Source organism: Canis aureus, chromosome 3 (genome assembly GCF_053574225.1).
Source record: "Canis aureus isolate CA01 chromosome 3, VMU_Caureus_v.1.0, whole genome shotgun sequence".
In the NCBI taxonomy this organism is placed as follows: Eukaryota; Metazoa; Chordata; class Mammalia; order Carnivora; family Canidae; genus Canis; species Canis aureus.
In genome coordinates, this window is record NC_135613.1 from 53,418,655 (window position 1) to 53,437,902 (window position 19,248).

Below are 19,248 nucleotides of genomic sequence, written 5' to 3' on the forward strand. Positions count from 1 at the left end.
AAAAGTGTGTATAGATATGTTGCACTCAAGGAAATCTCTTTGGGCATCCTCAATAATTTTTATTTTTATTTTTTAAAAGATTTTATTTATTTATTCATGAGAGACCCAGAGAGAGAGGCGGAGACACAGGCAGAGGGAGAAGCAGGATCCCTGAAGGCGGCCGATGCAGGCCTAGCTCCCAGGACCCCAGGATCATGACCTGAGCCAAAGGCAGATGCTCAACCACTGAGCCACCCAGGTGCCCCCTCGACAATTTTTAACCAAAACAAAACTCTTTGGGATCTTCAATAATTTTTAAGTGTGTAAAGAGGTCCTGAGATTAAAGACTTGAGACCAGTCTTGGAAGATGTTGGGTCTCAAGTACCAGCTTTAAAATGTATCACCATGGGCAGCCCAGGTGCTCAGGGGTTTAGCGCCACCTTCAGCCCAGGGCCAGATCTGGAGACCCAGGATCAAGTCCCACATCAGGCTCCCTGCATGGAGCCTGCTTCTCCCTCTGACTGTGTCTCTGCCTCTCTCTCTCTGTCTCTCATGAATAAATAAATAAATAAATAAATAAATAAATAAATAAATAAATAAAATCTTTAAAAAAATAAATAAAATGTATCACCATGACTCAGATATGCAGCTTTTGCTCGTCTTCATTTCTTTTTCTTTCTTTCTTTCTTTCTTTCTTTCTTTCTTTCTTTCTTTCTTTCTTTCTTTCTTTTCTTTCTTTTTTTTAAATTTTACTCTTGAGAAACAGAGAAAGAGAGAGAGAGGCAGAAACACAGGCAGAGAGGGAGAAGCAGGCTCCATGCAGGGAGTCCGACGTGGGACTCGATCCTAGGTCTCTGGGATCACCCCCTGGACTAAAGGCGACACTAAACTGCTGAGCCACCCAGGCTGCCCTCCTCTTCATTTCTCTGTAATGGTGGCTATCTGTTGTTGTGAGCCCTGGGATACTCAGTCTTCAGAAATATCTTTCAAATTCCTACCCAGGACACACATTGTCTTCTGGGGATCACTTAGGGGCTGGGGGCCTGGGGTTCAAGGTAGGGAAAGGGCTCACTCTCTGTAGACCTATCTTGCTACCATTTCCATGCTGCCAGACCAGGCATATGTTGGCATAAAACATTCATCAAAAATGTTCCTCTTGGAGTTCCCGGCAGGAAGCTAAGCAGACACCCAACTGCTCCCAGATCCTCCAACTTATCCAGAGGATTCTGTTTTCCACCTCCCTCCCTTCCCAGTCTTACTAGGCCACCCCATGGTAATGGTACTTTCTCAGAGATATCTATGTCTTACTCACTTCTCTGATTCTCCTTGAATTTCTCCTCCAGGAAAGGAAGATATTTCTCTCTTTCCTGCATAGTAGGGAAGTACTCCTCCACCAAATCCCATACATAGTCTATTCAGGTTCCTAATCAAGCTTAGATCATTGATACTCAGAGGTCAGCTTGCAATATCAAAGAAAACACTTCCTTTCCACTATGTTGCGCTTGCAATTACACAAGAATTTTTGCTACTGTGAGCTTGATAAAAGTCAATTTTGAAAGTCAAGGTTGAACAAAGATTTCTTTTTCTAGTCTCTCTACCTTTTCCCTAGGGGCAGAGTAGATGGAGGGTGACTGTTGATGTATGGTCTGGTGGGGAAGATAGTGGGGATAAAAGGAAAGACGAGGAACCCAATGCAGTTTAAAATCATCACCCTGATTATGTAAAATTGTAGGGACATATTTTAATGTGATTTCACAGAATCCACTGTTAGTCTAACTTGTTTGCTGCCTTCTCTGGGGCCCTGAGGGTGGAGCTAAAATGTACATGCGTTGTGGGATGCTTTCTCGACACTGAAGGGATATCCCACTGTAAAGAAGCTGCTCTATGTCTAGGCCTAGCCTACATTTCATCTTCTAGAAACTGCCTACAACTCCAGGGGCAGATGATTGTAGCCATTTCAGATTATGTGATCCAGGTTTCTCTGACCATGGCTATGGGACCAGGGATAGATATTTGGCCCCAAGTGTGACAGGTTGCCTTTTCCAAGGATAGCCATTAGCAATATCTTCCATCAACATGCTTTTCTTATGATGTAAGCTTGCTATGCTCCCTTTAGACCATAGAACCCCTTGAACCTGGCTAGCACTTCATAACTCTTCTACCTGGAAAATGCACTATGTGACTTCTGAGACTACAGCACATACAGATTTCACCTGGCTCACTCTCAATATCTCCCTTTTGTGCACATTCTCTCTCTTTCTCCTATCTCAAGATACTTGCTCTTAGAATCCAGCCACCATGTGATAAGGAAGCCCAGGTCATGTGCAGAGGACACATGTAAGCATTCCAGTGAATAGCTCCTGTTGAGGTCCCAACCAAGAACCAGCATTAATAGCTGGACATGTGAATGAGAAAGAAAGCTTTGAAGATTAGTTCCAGCCTAGCTACCACTGGACTGCAATCCTATAAGGGATCTTGAGTGAGGACTGTCTGGCTGAGCCCAGCCTACTCTCAGAATCGTGAGAGATTACAGCAATAAATGATTACTGTTGTTGATGCTATTAAATTTAGGGGATGTTATCATGTGACAATAGATGACTGATATATAAGGGGAGTCATAGCAGAGACTTTCAGGTTTTCTCTCAGGAGTTTTGGAACTGGGGCACAAAAACATTGTGTCAGCTAACCATGGGGGTGGGGCCAAGGATATTGTACAGACATAACTGCCGAGGATGTCATTTCAGTCAGGTGTGACCATGTGTGAAGGGAACCACATACAGAAGGAATAGAGAGTCTATTTGCAGAGAGCAGGAAATGAAAAGGGGGTTTTTGCCTCTGTAAACTCCCAGTCTTTTGCTCTCAGCATGTGGCAACTATGGAGGTCATCAATGCCACTTGCTGGATGTTTCCTGCTCCCCATCTGTCTGGAATATCATCAGATCACACTTCCTGGCTCCCTTGCAGCATAGTGGGACTGTGTTGCCAGATCTGACCAAGAAGCTCTGAGCAGAAGTGATAAGTGTCCCATCTTGGCTGTCCTTTCATTGTCCCTGCCAGGCCCTCCCAAGCTCTCTTCCTCCCCTGCCATGGTGGCAGGTGATGGTACAGATAGTGGCCTCTCCTACTTCCTCTGAATAACAGCAAGTTATTGATCCCTCCTTCTGGAACTTTCAAAGCACTCATTCCCAACCTCTACTTTTCCTAATTTGTCCACTCCTAACACACTGCAGTCCAGTGAGCGTCCTTCCTTTTCTTAGAATCTTGAAGGAAAAATCTTTCTTACTCCTTCTTAGAGGTTTGGGCCTTCCTTCTCATGCTCAACCAGGGAGGGGAAGGATCAGTGTCCAAAGTGACGAAAAGCTATCTAAGACTCCTGGCATTCCAGGAATCCCAGCATGAGTCTTCTCTGGCTTTGGCTTGTTGTTGATGGTATAGTTTCACCTTATTTATTCAGATCTTAACCGATTTGAAACTAGTGACAATGGGGATAGGCTAAATTGAGGTTTACCTCCAAGAATCAAAGAGAAAACATTGAACAAATTACCAGAGTTAATAGTATTTAAAGAGGGATATTTAAGCTATTTAAGAGGAGAATCTTTTAAAGTATTTTAGAAATACCATTTAAAGCATATTCAGGACTCTGATCCATACCTCTTGGCCATTTTTATATTGATTACACCTTATTCTAACCTGTTCAATTAAAAAAAGACCTTCTTAGATTTTTATATTAGGGGACATGCTGCTTGTCTAATTTAGTTGTTATAGGTATGTGTAAGCATTGTAATTATACTTCTTTTAAAAAAAATTCTCCAATTCAGAATTGTGTTTTTGCTTGGGTTTCTTTTCTTTCTTTCTTTCTTTCTTTCTTTCTTTCTTTCTTTCTTTCTTTCTTTCTTTCTTTCTTTCTTTCTTTCAGATTTTATTTATTTATTCATGAAAGACACACACAGAGATGCAGAGGCACAGGTAGAGGGAGAAGCAGGATCCCTGTGGGAAGCCCAATGCAGGACTCAATCCCAGGACTCTGGAATCATGACCTGAGCCAAAGGCAGACACTTAACTGCTGAGCCACCCAGGTGCTCCTTGGGTTTCCTTTCCATCATGAATATTATACGTGTATGTGTATTTGCTTTGGTCATCATAGAGTGACTGTAATAATGATTGTTATAGTGAGCAAAGGACACCTCAGAATATGTGTGGTTATGTGTTATTAAGTATTAGAATAATAGGGATCCCTGGGTGGCGCAGTGGTTTGGCGCCTGCCTTTGGCCCAGGGCGCGATCCTGGAGACCCGGGATCGAATCCCACATCGGGCATCCCGGTGCATGGAGCCTGCTTCTCCCTCTGCCTATGTCTCTGCCTCTCTCTCTCTCTATCATAAATAAGTGAAAATTGAAAAAAAAGACTAAAAAAAAAAAAAAAAAAAAAAAAGTATTAGAATAATAAACAAGTTTGTGACTTCGTTTTAGGTGAGGAATCCATTTGTAGGAGATAATAGAAAGATTTTTATTTTTAAAATATTTATTTGGGAGCAGGGGTGGGGGTTGCAGAAAAAGATTCCCCACTGAACAGGGAGCCCGACACTGGGCTCAATCCCAGGACCCTGGGATCATGACCTGAGCCAAAGGCAGACGTTTAACCAACTGAGCCACCCAGGTGCCCCAGAAGGATTTTTGAATATAAACTCCACACATCCAACGAGAAAGGTTTTAATTACAAAGGAGTCAGGCAGTTGGAAAGAGACTATAACTCGCTGTAGGGTCTAGGAGCTATTGGAGGTGTTGAAGTCGGCCAAAGACCATGTCCTGTTTGGCAACACTTTGTTTGCTGAACCTGAGCCCACCAGTATCTAGGTTATGATGGAAATTCAGAAACACAGAACAACAGATGACCTTAGCAGCAACAGTGAATATGTGCCAAAGAAAATAATATGAAAAAGCGAGTCCAGAGAAAGAGGGTTTTGAGCAAGACTCCAAATATAATCAGTTTTCATGGTGCAACTTGATTGTTTGGTTTAAATGGCATGGATATTCACCCTTCAATACTCTAACCACCTATGCTAACTACAGGAATTAACTGTAAAGTCAAACTAAGACCTAATGTCTAAGAACAATAGTGCCAGAGTAGATAAATATGGATACAAAGTTATAACTTCAAATTCTGCTTTGAATTCCTATACCTTGTCCATTGGCACTGATCCTCGGCCTACCTACCTACATTTCTCGGGTTCGTTGTTTTTAAAAGCATTATTAAGGCTTAATTTGAATATCATAAAATCCACCCATTGTAAATGTAGAGTTTGGTGATTTTTAGTACATTTATACAATTGTGGGCATCACCCTAATACAGGTCCCTCATATGCAGCCAATCCCTGCTTCTGCCGCCCCCCCCCCAGTGGTCTACATCCCTCCATTTTGGTTCTATGTTTATAAAAGTAAGCATGTGGCTACTTTAAGAGACACAGGTTATGTTGAAACGGCTTTATTTTTTTTTAATCCATAAATATCTGTTACTGACAAAAGTGGAAAAAATCCTTAAGACTAAATCTTACTAAAGTGATACCTGTTTACAGTACATATAGAATGTGCTTTGACAAGTAAGTGGAATGATGAGATCTGTACAGAAACAGCAGGTGCAAGAGCACTGCTCACCATGAAGCTTCCTTACGAGGAACAGAGAAACTGTGCAAAGGTACAGATAGAAAGGTACTTTTCGTCAGTACTACCATATAATAAACACGGAATCCATAAATTGGGCTAATGCATATAAATGTTCATTAATCCCCCCCTTAGGAAATTGTGTCCCCAAACTAAAAATATTACAGTAAGAATTGCTTTTTATTCGAGAATTTCAAGAATTCTTTACTACAAAATGTCTAGTTGAGTTACAGAACTAGAGGAATATTTGCCACTACGAAGCCAATGAATGAGTCCTCCCATGGAGTGGCATTGCAGGGGGTACAGCAGGAGTGGGCAGCAAAGGGGAGCATGGGGTCTTCCTCTCCCTCAGGAGGGAGAGTTTTAAGGAAACATACAACGTCGTTTCTCTTCCTGATGGGAAGTTTGATGTGTTTGCTGATTTACAAGACGGGTTTGATGATGCAGACTTGTCCTCTTAGTTCTCAAGCTTTCACCAGGAGGACGGTAGTGTCATGAGGAGGGACTAGAAAACTCCTAGCCTGGGGTGAGCGTCCACCTCCTAGCAGCCCAGGGGTTGACGCCTCCCCCTCCTCCAGTTGGGATGGAGCCTGGTGTCCAGACTCGGTCTTCAGGACACAGGTTCTGGAGTGAGATAGAGTAACATCCATTTGAACACAGAGCTTTTGCCATGTATTCTCCTCTGTGGCTTGACATGCATTTCCAAGCTGTCCTCAAATACAGACTTTACACTCCTATGGGCCATGCTCTGGACCCTTCTCCTCCAGCCTGTCCTCTCTCTGAAATCAGAACCGCCTCCCTCCAGCTTCAAGGACCACATTAAAATGAACACTTCCAACTCAGAATTCCCTAATGACACAGACACCCAGGATGAATTAGACGTGTCTCTGTGAGAGGGCTTTCATGAAGAACTCTGTTGGTAACCTACTGAATGGGTAGGCCCTTCCACCTGCAGATATGAGGGCATCCTGGGTGGCTGAGACCATGGATCCCACCTCAGGCTCTAGTGAGGAGTCTGGTGACTGCCTAGAGCATCTGAGGATGCCACCATGGGGCAGGCATAATGAGGTTTGTGCAGCTCAGTTGCGGTGGGGAGAAATGTGAAGAAAAGAAGGGGGTGCCAATGTGGAATGAAGGCCCTAGAATATAAGAGCTGGATGAAGCATCAGCGCTCATCTAGTCAAAGCCCCTCGTTTTACGGATGAGAAACTGAGGCACTGAGAGAGATCGTGACTCATCCTTGGTCACACGGCAAGATGGAGACAAAGCCAGGGCCAAAGCCATGTCTCCAAGAGCCTCAGCCCTGTGCTTTTTCCTCCTGTAATATGCTGCCTTCTGAAATTAAATATAGAGCCCAGGAAGACATATCTTTCATATTGAATCTGTCATTAAAATGCTGCATTTATAAAAAATAACATTTGAACCCTGAAAAATACTTCATTAAAACCCGACAAGCTTCCTTGAAAATACTCCAGAGCAAAATTTCCCAGTTTTGGGGAGGATGGTGGAGGAATGTCTGTGGGAGGTAACATGTCAACCCTTCTCAGAGCAGGTGCTGCTAGGGTCCAGGTCATCAGAAGCCCCTTCAGATGACCTTGAGTCAAATCCACGGTTGCCTGTGGATGGAATCTGAGGATGAAAGGCTGGTGGCAAAGTATCTGGGAAGAAAAATGGATTGTTTGGTGGCAGGGCGATTAGAATGGATATTTCTCCATGCTTGGAGAGTCATGATGCTCTCCCATCTTTTGACACAAAGGGGAAATCTGTGACACACACAAGCAGGACAGGCGTAAGCAAGGTGGCACAGTGGCCGAGAGCCATCAAGGATATGAATCTTTGGCCAGAGCAGGAGCCTTTGGGCTCATGGCAGGTTGGGCAGGAGCTTCAGGGGACTTGCCAGCTGCAGGAACCAAAGCTGACCTTCCAACCATGACATCTCTGACAGGCCAGCTTCTCTCCCTACCCTCCCAAAGATCAGAGGGGTAGAGCTCTTGGCTGCATGGCCCAGGCATCATCTTATAGGGACAGGAGGTCAAGGATAAACTAAGGAGGCAAGCAGAAGTCTTGAAGAATGTCTCCTTCTTTGCTTGTTTTCACTGAGGACTCTAAGTTTTAGAATTATGGACTATAGCAGGATAGAGAAAAACAAATTAGAGATGGAAGGTGTACGTGGAGGAAGAGGACAGGGCCAGGGAGATGAGAGGAAGGAAAGACTGAACCGGCATAGAAGATTAAGGTTAAAACAAGAGTTTCTGGGTGTGAGAGTGGAAAGAGAGGAGAAGTTAGGATTAAGGGAAACTCTGGAACTTTCTAGAAGGCAGACCCATCATCCAAGACGCTGGGAAGCCCCAAGAGTAGAACCCCAGCTAGGGGGGATAAAGGAATTCCTGGGAAAGCCTTTGTGACTTATGAACTTATGAAGCCAAGAGTTAACTGGAAGAAGTAAGACAGGGAAGGTGGAGGGGCATGAGAGATCGGGAGGTCTTCACTGCCATCAGAGGAGGAGACCCGTGAGGAGACCCATGAGATCCTTCAGGGGAGGAGAGGGCCTGTGTAGAGCCCCATCCATTCTCATCAGAGCAGTGGAGACACACAGAAAGAGCGAAACAAGCAGAGGGAAGTTCAGGGCCCTGGGCTGCCCTTGCCGGGAAAGGAGGGCTTTCGTTGTGAGGATGGGGTGGCCCCTCTATGTGTGCTAGTGGCCACCAGCCTGATGGGGCTGGGAGTCATGATATCTGGATTCCCGCCCAGAACCTTCTCTTCTCCACTGTGTGAACTTGTCTGGTCATGTGGCTTTGCTTGTTCTCTGAGCGTGGGCGGGACAACTGAACAAATGAGATATTTCTGTATCCCTATTGAGACATAATTTTATGGGTTTTGAAATGAAGAACTGCATTAGAGCATGTTTGTAGACTTCATTTTTTTTCCTTCCTTGCTTCCTTCCTTCCTTCCTTGCTTCCTTCCTTCCGTCCTTCTTCCTTCCTTCCCCAAGTGTGAAGCAGAAGAATCATTTAAACAAAGTAAGCATTTAAGCGTTGGGTAGAATTTTCTGATCTGACTGACACCAGAGGTTTTAAACTGGACGACAATAAGGCTGAGATGGGAAACACTTTGGAATCAACCTATCAGACAGCCCCTGAGACAGACAGACCGACAGACAGACAGACAGGGCAGTAGAGAAGCATCATCCTGACGCCTGGAGAACTTGGTGCCAAGAAGATGCTTCAGACCTCGGGGTGAGATCGGGTTTGTGGTTCACGGTGTATGTGTGTGCAGACACCTGGGGAGGGGATTGTCACCCTTTCCCCTCCGTACCAACAGGCAGCCTTCGAGGAGAGGCTGGATTGGAGGGCATAGGGTTTGGGGGGGACCAGCTGTGAGAGACACACCTTGTTTCCGGGAGTGGCCAACTGCTCCGTGTAGATTGGTTTCCAAACTCTCATAAACCCTTGGGGACCAGCCCTTGAGAAGGTTTATGTGTTTGTAGAGGAGGAAAGCAGAGTGATCCCTGTCCTCACAGCCTCCCGGTTCCAGTGCTATCCCAGGGCAGAAGCTGAGATCTGTGTCTGTCACCCCCAGCTTAATCCCCTCGTGATGAGCCTTGAGGGGGAGACAAGAGCTTTGGAATTCTTGAAATAAGTTAGAGGACTCAGTCGATTGAGTTTTCTGTGGATTGTAGACTTGGTGAGATTAAAAATTCCCAGGGCTGACACTGGGGCGTTCCCCCTGCCTGACCTCCTTTTTAAAGGACCATACATGCCGTATGCAGAACCAGGGGAACCTAAAATCCCAGGTTACGGTCATTGCTTGGAGTCTGAGTGTGGTGACAGTCACTTCTTTTTTTTTTTTTGTATCATACCTTTTACCCAACAGTCTGGGGCTGATTCCCCTAGCCCCAGCCCAAGGAAGTGCCCTGGCCCTGAGAATGGGGGAGCCCCTTCTCTCCCCCCAGGCTCTGGTCTTGGGGAGGTGGATGCTGCTTAGCTCACTGTTCACTCTCCAGGGGGCTGTTACACCCTGCCCACTGCCCACTGCCCAGGTTAGAGGCAGAAAAGAGGCTGAGGTGGACTGGCAGGGGTGGCCTCCCGACAGAGCTGAAGGCTTGGATCTGCCTGGTGCCCAAGTGCCCCCTGCAGGGGAGGGATGGGGAGCTGCCCAGTTAACCCCTAGACCCATAGCCTGGAGTAAGTACCACTATCTGTGCTTGCTAATGGGTCTCTGTTGCTTTGTTCCAGAGGAGGCACTGGTCTGAGTAATGGAAATGCAGGGGGGAGGAGGCAGAGAGAGCGAGCATTGAACAGAGAAGGAGCCAAGCAGGTGGGCAGTGGTGGGGAGAGAGGGATGGGCAAGGCGCAGGACCACTGCCTCGGGTCCTCCTCAGCTGGGCCTGAGCCACCCTCTCTAGAAGCCTCTGCCTCAGCCTGCCTGACCTGTGCAGTGGGAGACAGGCAGAGAGCCTGGGGTGATGGGAATGACGAGCCCCTGAGGCCCAGGGCATCACAGTGGCCCTCCCCACCCTCCGCTCTCTGGCCTTGGGCAGACGCCTCTAGGGAGCAGAGCAAAGGAGGGGAAGGCAGGCCTGAGTGTCGGGTCACAGTTCAGACCTAGAGGCCTGGAGGAAGTGTGGAAATAGGTTGCCGGGGAGGGCACCCCAAAAGTCCCTGCACCCCACTGTGACTCTCCTCTGGGTGGGCTAGAGCAAAGCCCCAGAGAGCTTTGCGGGAGGGGGGCGGGGGTCGGGGCTGGGGCGTCTGCAGGTGGGGCAGCCAGCTCGACCCGGGCGGGGTTCCCAACACCGGGGAGGCAGCTGAAGAAAGGGAAGCCCTCCCTATCCTGGGTCTTGGGGGAGGGGCCCCGGGAAGGGGGACGGGCCAGAGGGGGTCCACGAAGGAAGGGCCATTCAGTGGGGACCAGAGATTTCCAGCAGGCAGAAGAGAACGTTATTGTGCTTATGGACACAGCAGCTCCCTGGCTCTGAGAGAGCGAGCAGGCAGTTTGTAGGCACTAGAAGATTTCTGTGACGCGGTTGTAGGTAAATGAATGAGACCAAGTAGCCTATTCGGTCAGCCCATCGACTGCACCTGCTGGCCAGTCCAAACCCAGGCGGCTTCGGACCGAGGTCAGGCCAGGGTCTCTTGGCTGACGGAACCCGCAGCTGAGCCCCCGGGGGTGGGTGGGGAGGGGGGGACGTGGGGCTGAAAGGGAGAGAGTGGTGCTGGGGGTGGGGTGGTTGGGGCGGGTGGGGAGGTGGGACTGGGGCCTAGCCCGTCTGTCTCCTCACTCCCCTCGATGCTTCCGGAAGAGTGAGAGAGCTCGCTCGAGATCCCAGGTCCGAGGGTGCTGTGCCAGGCAGGCCACCGGGCTGTGTCCCCCGGAGTATGGCTTTCTGGGCAGAGGCGGCGGCCCACCCCCACCTCCCGCGGAGGGGAGGCCCCGCCCCCTCCCCGCGGCCCCGCCCCTCCCGCGGCCCCGCCCCTCCCGCGGCCCCGCCCCCTCCCTCCGGCCCCGCCCCCTCCCGCGGCCCCGCCCCCTCCCCGCGGCCCCGCCCCGCCAGTCACACGGTGACTTCCGTCTTGCTGGCTGTGTAGCAGGTGTGGTGGCCCGGGATGTAGTGCAGCTGCTCCACCGTGTTGTGTCTGCGGGAGGCGAAGGCCTGGCGCTTGGCGGCCGTCTGGCTCTTGCCCAGGGTGGCATAGGAGTTACTGGAGGCACTGGGATGGGAGTGCATCTTGGTCATGCGGTACCGGTCCAGCACGGGCGTGGACACAAAGACGTCCGTGTGCGAGATGGCCCGCGACAGGGACTGCTCGGGGAAGGCCGTCCGCTCCGGGGACAGCAGCGGGTCCTGGGAGTGCAGGCGCTCCGTGGACAGCAGCTGCTCGTCGGACAGGATGCGGTCGTAGGGCAAGCCGAAGTCGTCCGGCAGGCCCCGCTCTGGGGACAGAACCCTGTCCTGCGACATGGCCCGGATGGGCCGGCGGGGTCGCTCGCGGGGTAAGGGCTTCTGCTGGGACATCTGGATGACATTGAGGGGCAGGGTGCCACGGGCGGCCAGGTCAGGCAGGTGCCGCCTCCTCATGTAATACTCATCAGCTTCCTTGTCAGCTGGAGAGAGAGAGAGGAGAGAGAGAGAGACAGTGAGAAGTCAGTTGAGGTGACACGAGGACTAACCCCCAACTCTGGAGCCCCGACAGGTGGAGTGCTTCTCCACCAAATGTGCAGAACCAGTCCCCAGAGGTCTCCTTAAATGCAGATTCCGATTCAGACCTCCTGGCCTGGAGTGGACCTGCGAGGCTGCACCTCTCACCAGCTCCCCGGCAATGCTAATGCCCCTGGCTCAGGGTCGCTTTCAGTTTCCAGGGACGCAGGTGCCCCCAGAAGGTCCCCAGAGAGCTCGGGGCAGAGTTGATGGCAAGGCCGAGCCCCTGAAATCCTGCTCCAGAGCTATGTCGACCATACCACGGTCCTGAAACAGAACGGCTCCGGCTAAAACACTCAAGAAGCAGCTGGTGGCCTTCCAATGAGATTTGGAGCCTCTCTCCAAGGAAGCTGGGTTGCAGAGCCAGACTCCTGCTACAGTCAAGTAAGATGCTCCAACCAGGAGGCACTTGTGGAAATGCTTAGCTGGTAACTTAGGAACATAGTAACACCTCCTCTGGAGCAACAGCCAGTGCATAGGAAACAGTTGCACAGGCCTCAGCCCCACTCACACAGAATCAAGCCTACAACCACTTCACCTGTGCCCACAATATGAGCAGGCCAGAGCCATCCTCTCTGTGGACCACATTCAATGCTCTGCCCTCTGTCCATCCAGGAGGCCCTCCCACGCTCACACGGACTGCTATACCCTTGAACTTACCTCGGACACACACCTGCCTGCTTTGCCCCAAATTTCAGGAATGAGGCTTCCTACCATCCTCAAAATCTCTGCAGGATGTGGAGATGCTGACTGCTCCACACTTTTCCCAGAGGATCACGGGTGGGTAAACCTTGCCTCCTTCTTCCCCACCATTCACCAGATTCCTCAGATCATCAGGGACCCCCACTTCTAGCCACAGAAATTCACTATTTCACCATGGAAGTGGCTGAGTAGATCCACGGGATGAACTCCATCAGGGTAGGTTACCCTGTAGCATCAAGGTCAAGCAAAGGCTCAGCCCCGCAGTTGGGTGGTCATTAAAATAGACCCATGGGGACATGGAGGCAGAAGGTCCAAGGGTCAGAAAGCTAGGAAAAAAGAGCTCTCTGGCCATGTACCTTCTTGACATTTTAATGGGTCTCAAACCCACCCATGTCCAGAGTCTTCTTAGATTCACATGGCAGAGCCGAGGTTACTGCACAAAATGCACTCGATGAAATGAGGTGCATGCATGGGAGTCTGGAATCTCAGGTTCTTAAGACAGTGTTGGCTGGGTTAGGGATGGAGCTAGTTTCTGGGCCCTTCAAAGGGAAGTCTCTGGTGTGTGTGTGTGTGTGTGTGTGTGTGTGTGTGTGTGGTCTCAGAGAAAGCTATGGGACTGGTAGCCTCCACTCCAAGATAAGCTAGAGCTTGACGAAGGCTCACTGTTTGAAGGTGGCAGGTGCTGGCTGAGGCTGGAGAAGGGCTTTCTCTTGCAGGTAAATGGGTACATGTGTTGAAGTGCTGACTCTCACAGAAAAGTAGATTTGAGAATTCCATGGCCTCTGTCCTATGGGTAAGTAGATCAATCCAAGGATTCCGTGGCCTGTATTCTATAGGAAAGTGGATCTGAGGATTCTGTGGCCTCTGTCCTATGGGAAAGTGGATCCAAGGGTTCTGTGGCCTCTATCCTATGGGAAAGTGGATCCGAGGATTCTGTGGCCTCTGTGCTATGGGAAAGTGGATCCGAGGATTCCGTGGCCTCTGTCCTATGGGAAAGTGATTCCAAGATTCTGTGGCTTCTATTCGATTTGTAGGCAGATGGATTCAGGCCACCATAAAGAACAAACACAGGGGCTTCCCATCCTCTTCTTCCAAGCTATACCTCATTCTTTATTCTCAGCACTCCACGTCTGTCCCCTCAGGTGCAGAGCAGGAGAGAAAAACATAGGATGATGCCACAGAGGGCCCAGAGGCAAAGCCCAAGCCCGAGAAACCCCCACTTACTTAGCCTCTTCAGGGATGAATATTTGCTGGGGTGGGTCTTCACTGCTGACTCATAGGATGGGGGTAGGTGGGCCAAGTTCTGGAAGGAGCGGGAGAAAGAGAGGTCATAGGGCTCCGTGGCCGATGTCAGGATGTTGTTCATCCGTGGCTTCTCTGCAAAAGAAGGGAGGGGTGCATGGCATTAGCCAGGACAAAGGGCAGGCAGGGCCAAGGAAGGTCCAGATTCTATCTCTCCTCATCCTGCTTTCCTGGCCCCCCCGCCACTGTGCTAGGACACAGGTGGTGCTGGTGACTCAGTTTCCCTCATACCCAGTTCCAGTTGTCTACAAGCCTAGTGGCAGGTGCTGTTTTAGCCATGCTGGGGAGTTGCCCTTCCTTTAATGGCAAACTCCTCTGTATCTGATGAAGACGTATGCCTGATAGAGCTGAGGGAGGTCATAAAATTGTCTACTTTGGTGTGAAAGTTCCATCTTTTACCTCCTAGCTCTCAGGTTCAGAAAAATCTGAATTTGAAATAGGTAGAGTGACTGGTCTTGTCCACAGACCCATAGACCTGGGTCTAGGACCCCAGCTCCACTGAGACTCCATCCCACATGGCCCATGATGTCATTCTATCCCTCACATCACCGCTTCTGCCTTAGACCTCCCCAAGCCCTGAGCCCCACAAGTCACTGTGAGCTCCAGAGCCATTTCTTCCTCCTCCAAGCCCTCCCCCTGAAGCCCCCTTGGCTATCTCTGAGCCACTGGAGGAAAGAATGTAGACAAAATGCTTAGCACATAATTTCCTTTTTCTCCCTCCTTCCCTTGAGCTAGAACCCTGAGATTCCAAAATCTGAAGAGAGAGAAGGGAGTGTATTCAATGCCAGACTGGAGGGGGGGTGGAGGATGGGGGGGAGTAGTGGAAGAGAAGATGTGCAGGTGATGAGGTGGATGAATAATGAGGTGAATGAGCTGAGCTGGGCTCTGTGGTTGGGGCAAGAGAGGAGATGCAGGTATGGGCAAGGGAGTGGTTGAGAAGGAAGGAAGCAAGCAGGCCTTGCTGCTTGATTGACTTGCTGTGTGTCAGCAAGATGTCAACAGGTACTGCTGGAGAAACAGTGGTACCATTCCCCAATATGAGGCAGGCAGGTGGCTCTCTCATTGTCCCTCCCTCCTCTTTGGTTTGGGACCCCCAAGAAGGGCCAGGCTGTGGCTCCCCTGCCTCTTGGCAAAGAGAATGCCAAACTCTGGAAGTCAGGGATTCTGTGAAGTAGGAGACAACGAGGAGCACCGCTAGACTCGGTCCAAGGGCAGCCTTGCTACAGGGAACTCCCAGCTTCTCTATCCTTCCTGCCTTCACTGGTCCCCCCAAATACTGGAGATGAAGCTAGGGGAGCCCAGCCAATAAGCTGGTGTTCATGCCAGCTTGGTACATATGTGAGGGGGTGAGGGACGCTCTACATCCCCGAGAGATCAGAACATGCTGTACAGAAGAGCCTCCCTGGCATGGATCGGGACAGATGCCAGGAAGTGGAGTGGGCAGGAAGCTGGGAGCACTGCTATCGGAGCTGGGTAACAGCCACTAGTCCCCTAGCTCTCGTTTCTTCACTTTTGGTGATGCTGGGGAGGATGAAGCTCCCCTCTCCCTGTTGGTATCATATTCCCACTGAGGGCACAGCTCAGGTCACCCGCATCCAAACGCAACATTTCTGGATGCTCTTACCAACCCCCACTTCGCCCTCCCCACTGTTCTTCAGCTCATGCTGCTGAGCCAAGGCCAGCTCTTTTTTGTCTTCTGCCTCCACCATGACTACCCCTGTCTTCTTGTTCATGCGCTCTCTCCTAGTGCCATGCCCTTCCTTACTCATCTTCTGTCCAAATTCTTTCTTCGCTCAAGACTCTTCGCTATGGCAATGTCACATCTTCTCAGCCCGTGGTGATATCTGGTCTTCAAGCCCCTATTGCTTTTCCAGGCAATCCCACCCAGTTGAGTGCCTATGTGATCTCTAATCATTTGACTTGAGCCAGTCTTGTTGTTCGCCAAAGATGGCCATATCCTTGACAGCAAAAACTTGCTTTCTAATTGGTCTGATGCCTCCATAGTGTTTGGCCCTAAATAAGGATCCAATTAATGCTCTTTGGTTAATCAAGTTGACACAGGACACATTCCCCTTTAATAGTCACTCTGCTAGCTCCTGGGGGAAAGTGTAGCCTCCAAGAAACAGATACAGAGAAAACTCTGCTTCTACCAGGCTGTGAGTTGCTCAAGGTCAGGGACTAGATCTATCTACCCTCACCTCCTTGTAACAGGTGGAAAAAGAAGACAGGGAGAGGAACAGGGAAGAATGGCTCTTCCTTCTGTCCTCAGGAGGCTGTGCTTGTGTTGGCCACTTCTGGAGAAAACCAGCTGCTACTTATCCTTCCAGAATGTTCAGGAGCAAGCAGAGCACTCCTCGCTTGCCTCTTCTGGCTCCTCTTCCTGCTGCTGCGTCATCACCATGGGCATCCCCCAGGCTCTCGGCTTCTGCCTTCTGCTTTTCTCTTTCAGCCTTCTCACACAAAATGCCCCCCCCCCAACTCCCAGGGCATCTGTTCCTGCTTCCAAAGCATAACTTACATCTTCAGCCGTAACCTGACTCCAGACTGCATGTCTGCATTTCTAGCTGCCTGCTGAGTCATTTTTCTTAACTACCCTATGGTCCCCTCCAGCTTTAGAGGTCCAGATCCAAATTCACCGTTGACAGCTTCCTCTCCTCTATGCCCTAGCTGCCTTCCTACCTCTTCAGATTGCGTCCCAAAGAACCCCCACTCTTCTCATTGATCATAGCTTGGCATTTTATTCACAGTTGACTCTCATCAGCCATATTCAGCGAGTCACTACTCCACCACGTTTCATATCTGAACCTTCTGTCTTTTCCTATCGTCCACATCATTGCTGGTAACCTGCTGCTTCTTAACTGATCTACAATGTCTTCCAGTTCTGGTTTATCCCAGATCCCGCAACCGGAAATGGCTTATTAAACTATCGCTTTCATCACAAATTTCCACTAGGAGCCTAGCCCTAGAGGGGGGGCCATGAGAATAGTCCAGTTCTGTCCTAATTATGATGCTCAACACCTCAATGCTGACGCAGAGCATGATCTCCCAGGAGAGTGGTCAATCTCTCTGCCAAGCGAGCTGCAGATTTTATCTTTGAGTTTCTTTCTCACTAAAATTTAATGATGTTTTCACTCCTTCAGAGCAAAGACAGAAGGATGACTGATAGCTCGTAATTTACATGGCTGTCTTATGTTATACCAAGTTTCAAGCAGGTACCAAAAATAGTTTTCCTCTGCAGTTCCAGATGTTAAAGTTGCAATCTGGCAGGAGGAGGTTATGAGAAGGAAGCGTGGTTTTGTAAACCTTTGGAGCCATGCTCCTGCTCCTAAATTCTACAACCTGCTGCTTCCTCACCCTGCCAAGGGGCTACCGCTCAGGTCCCCCAGTTTGGTTTTGAGTGTTAGCAAACCTTAACTGGCCTGGGGTGGATTGATAGAATGTATGCCAAGTCACATGCTATTAGTAAATGGTACCACGAGCAGCACTGGGCAAAGGAGAGTGCTCACCCCTTGCTGTGAACATATGGAATTTATGACTGCAAGAAGTGATCTGGATCGCACATGAGAATGGGGTAGGGAAGGGTCTCACTCCTTCCCTTTCACAGTGGAAGATCACTCCAGTTCCAGAGGTGGGACATGAGGGGACAACGGTCTAAGCATGGGACTGAGCCATCATGGGCTCCTTGCACCTCCTGGGCTTCAGTGAATCATGACCATATGTCTGATGCCTGATGGACATCAGTCATCAGGATGGAGCCAGTAAGAATGGGGATGGACTGTGAAGTGCCCACAGCCGTCTCTCACCATGTGTAGGGGTCTGGGCAGCACTGCTTAAAATCGGGTGGTTATACTGATGATCACCTGGAAATCATAGAAAAGAGAAGTTTAAAGAAAAGTTCAGGCATTCCATTGTCTCTCCCACACAACTCTCTTGACCTCTACTAGGCTTCTCTGAGTCCAAGGAAGCCCTTCTGCAAAGCCTGGGCCCTTTGATGCCCTGGAAATGTGAAGGGCAGGAGGCAGTGTGTTGGGCGCATAGAACCTTCCCCTGCTACTGGCATCTCTCTCCTTCTCTGTCACCATGGAGACCCACCCACATCTGTACCTCTGGTTGACCGGCAACAGAGGTTTGTTGGGAGCGGAGGTGGGTGGAGAAGAAGGTTGGAGACTAAGGGGCATTTGGCAAGTAAATACGCATGGGGTGGGGAACTGGGTAGGGGAAGTAGATCCTTTTAGGGGGAGGAGTGTTTTAGGGTGGGGTTAGCCAGAAAGAGAGTGCCCTTTATGGGGCTTTGGTTTGTCCTGAGCCTTTGTTTACACATGTCTGAGTGCAGCCCAAGATGGGGCAAGCTGATGTGAACTGTCCACTGCTTGGGATCACAAGCCCTGGGTTCTAGGCTCTGTGCCTCTAAATGACACAGCCCAACATTTCGAAAGCATTTATTTTTGTTATAAATGCAAAGTCCACATGGATTGAACAAGTCACAAAATTAATAGAGTCCCAGTTGCCAAAGCCCAGAGTTCCAAGGCATTCTGAGGGCTCCTAAAACTGAATGCAGGTGTGATTTTGCCACAAAAGCACTCTTCGGCCCTGTGTTTTTACTTCAACATTGTATTTTTTGCATCTGATTTCAACTAAAACAAGGGAAAAAGGAGGCATGAAGTCCTTGCTTTAGTTTATCTAAACCATGATTTACAGTCATGCCATCCTCTGGAGGCTCAAAGATCTGCTTCTGTTTCCTTACGTATTGCTTTTGAAACCATCTTTTCTACCCCTGGCATTGAAACCTCTGGCTGCTCAATATTCAGCTCCCTCACCAGATCCTCTTTCTTCTCGTATTTTCGACATACTGGTGTTTCACAAAGGCTCTACCTTCTTGCCCAAACTGATAGTTCTCAAATGTACACCTCTCGTTCCAGGTCCATCTGGTCTGTAGGGTTCAATTATAAACAGCTTAGGGACATGCGTTGAAATTCCTGCCCTTAGCCCAAACCACCGTGTCCCAAATTGACCTGAGCATTCTCATCGTTTTATTGTCCAATGGTCAAGCCTCTGTCTGGCTGTTTCATGGGCTTGCAATGTAGAACCCCAGTCATGGTCCATCATTTCCCTCCCTTTACCTACCATCTCTGAGACCCCAAATCCTGTTCTTAAGCCACCTCCGAAACCCAGGCCCATGATCTATCTTTTCATCCAGATTCTTCTTAGCTCTAGTTCCTGTCCATTTCCAAGACACTGGGTACTCCTACTAGGCAAAATTTCCCCTACCCATGGAATCATCATGACATCATTCCTTTGGTTCAGACCATCCTCTTTAAATAGTCATGGACACCATCCAATGGGGGCGTGGGTTTGAGCAGCAAGCCAGAATTTCTCACATCACAGTATTCTTCCCTCCCAAGACAGATT

The 19,248-nt window shown here is 49.3% G+C and overlaps 1 protein-coding gene and 1 long non-coding RNA gene across 3 annotated transcripts in view; both read right to left on the minus strand.

Moving 5' to 3' along the window:
- Positions 1 to 5,444: 5,444 nt before the first annotated feature.
- On the minus strand, positions 5,445 to 11,065 carry LOC144310912 (uncharacterized). Its single transcript, XR_013376575.1, has 2 exons — positions 9,026 to 11,065; positions 5,445 to 6,260 (listed from the first exon to the last, which is right to left on the minus strand). It is a non-coding gene; the product is annotated as an uncharacterized LOC144310912 (long non-coding RNA).
- Positions 11,066 to 11,161: 96 nt separating this feature from the next.
- SHISA6 (shisa family member 6) overlaps positions 11,162 to 19,248 on the minus strand; it is a 277,698-nt gene continuing 269,611 nt past the window's right edge. The window contains exons 4-6 of one of the 2 annotated variants that reach the window (XM_077892622.1): positions 17,643 to 17,699; positions 13,762 to 13,914; positions 11,162 to 11,741 (exon numbers count right to left, since the gene is read on the minus strand). In XM_077892622.1, the coding sequence (XP_077748748.1) occupies positions 11,191 to 11,741; positions 13,762 to 13,914; positions 17,643 to 17,699 (761 nt within the window). In that variant the 3' untranslated portion in view covers positions 11,162 to 11,190. The remainder of the gene's footprint in view (positions 11,742 to 13,761; positions 13,915 to 17,642; positions 17,700 to 19,248) is intronic. The other variant, XM_077892624.1, reaches the window with a different exon arrangement.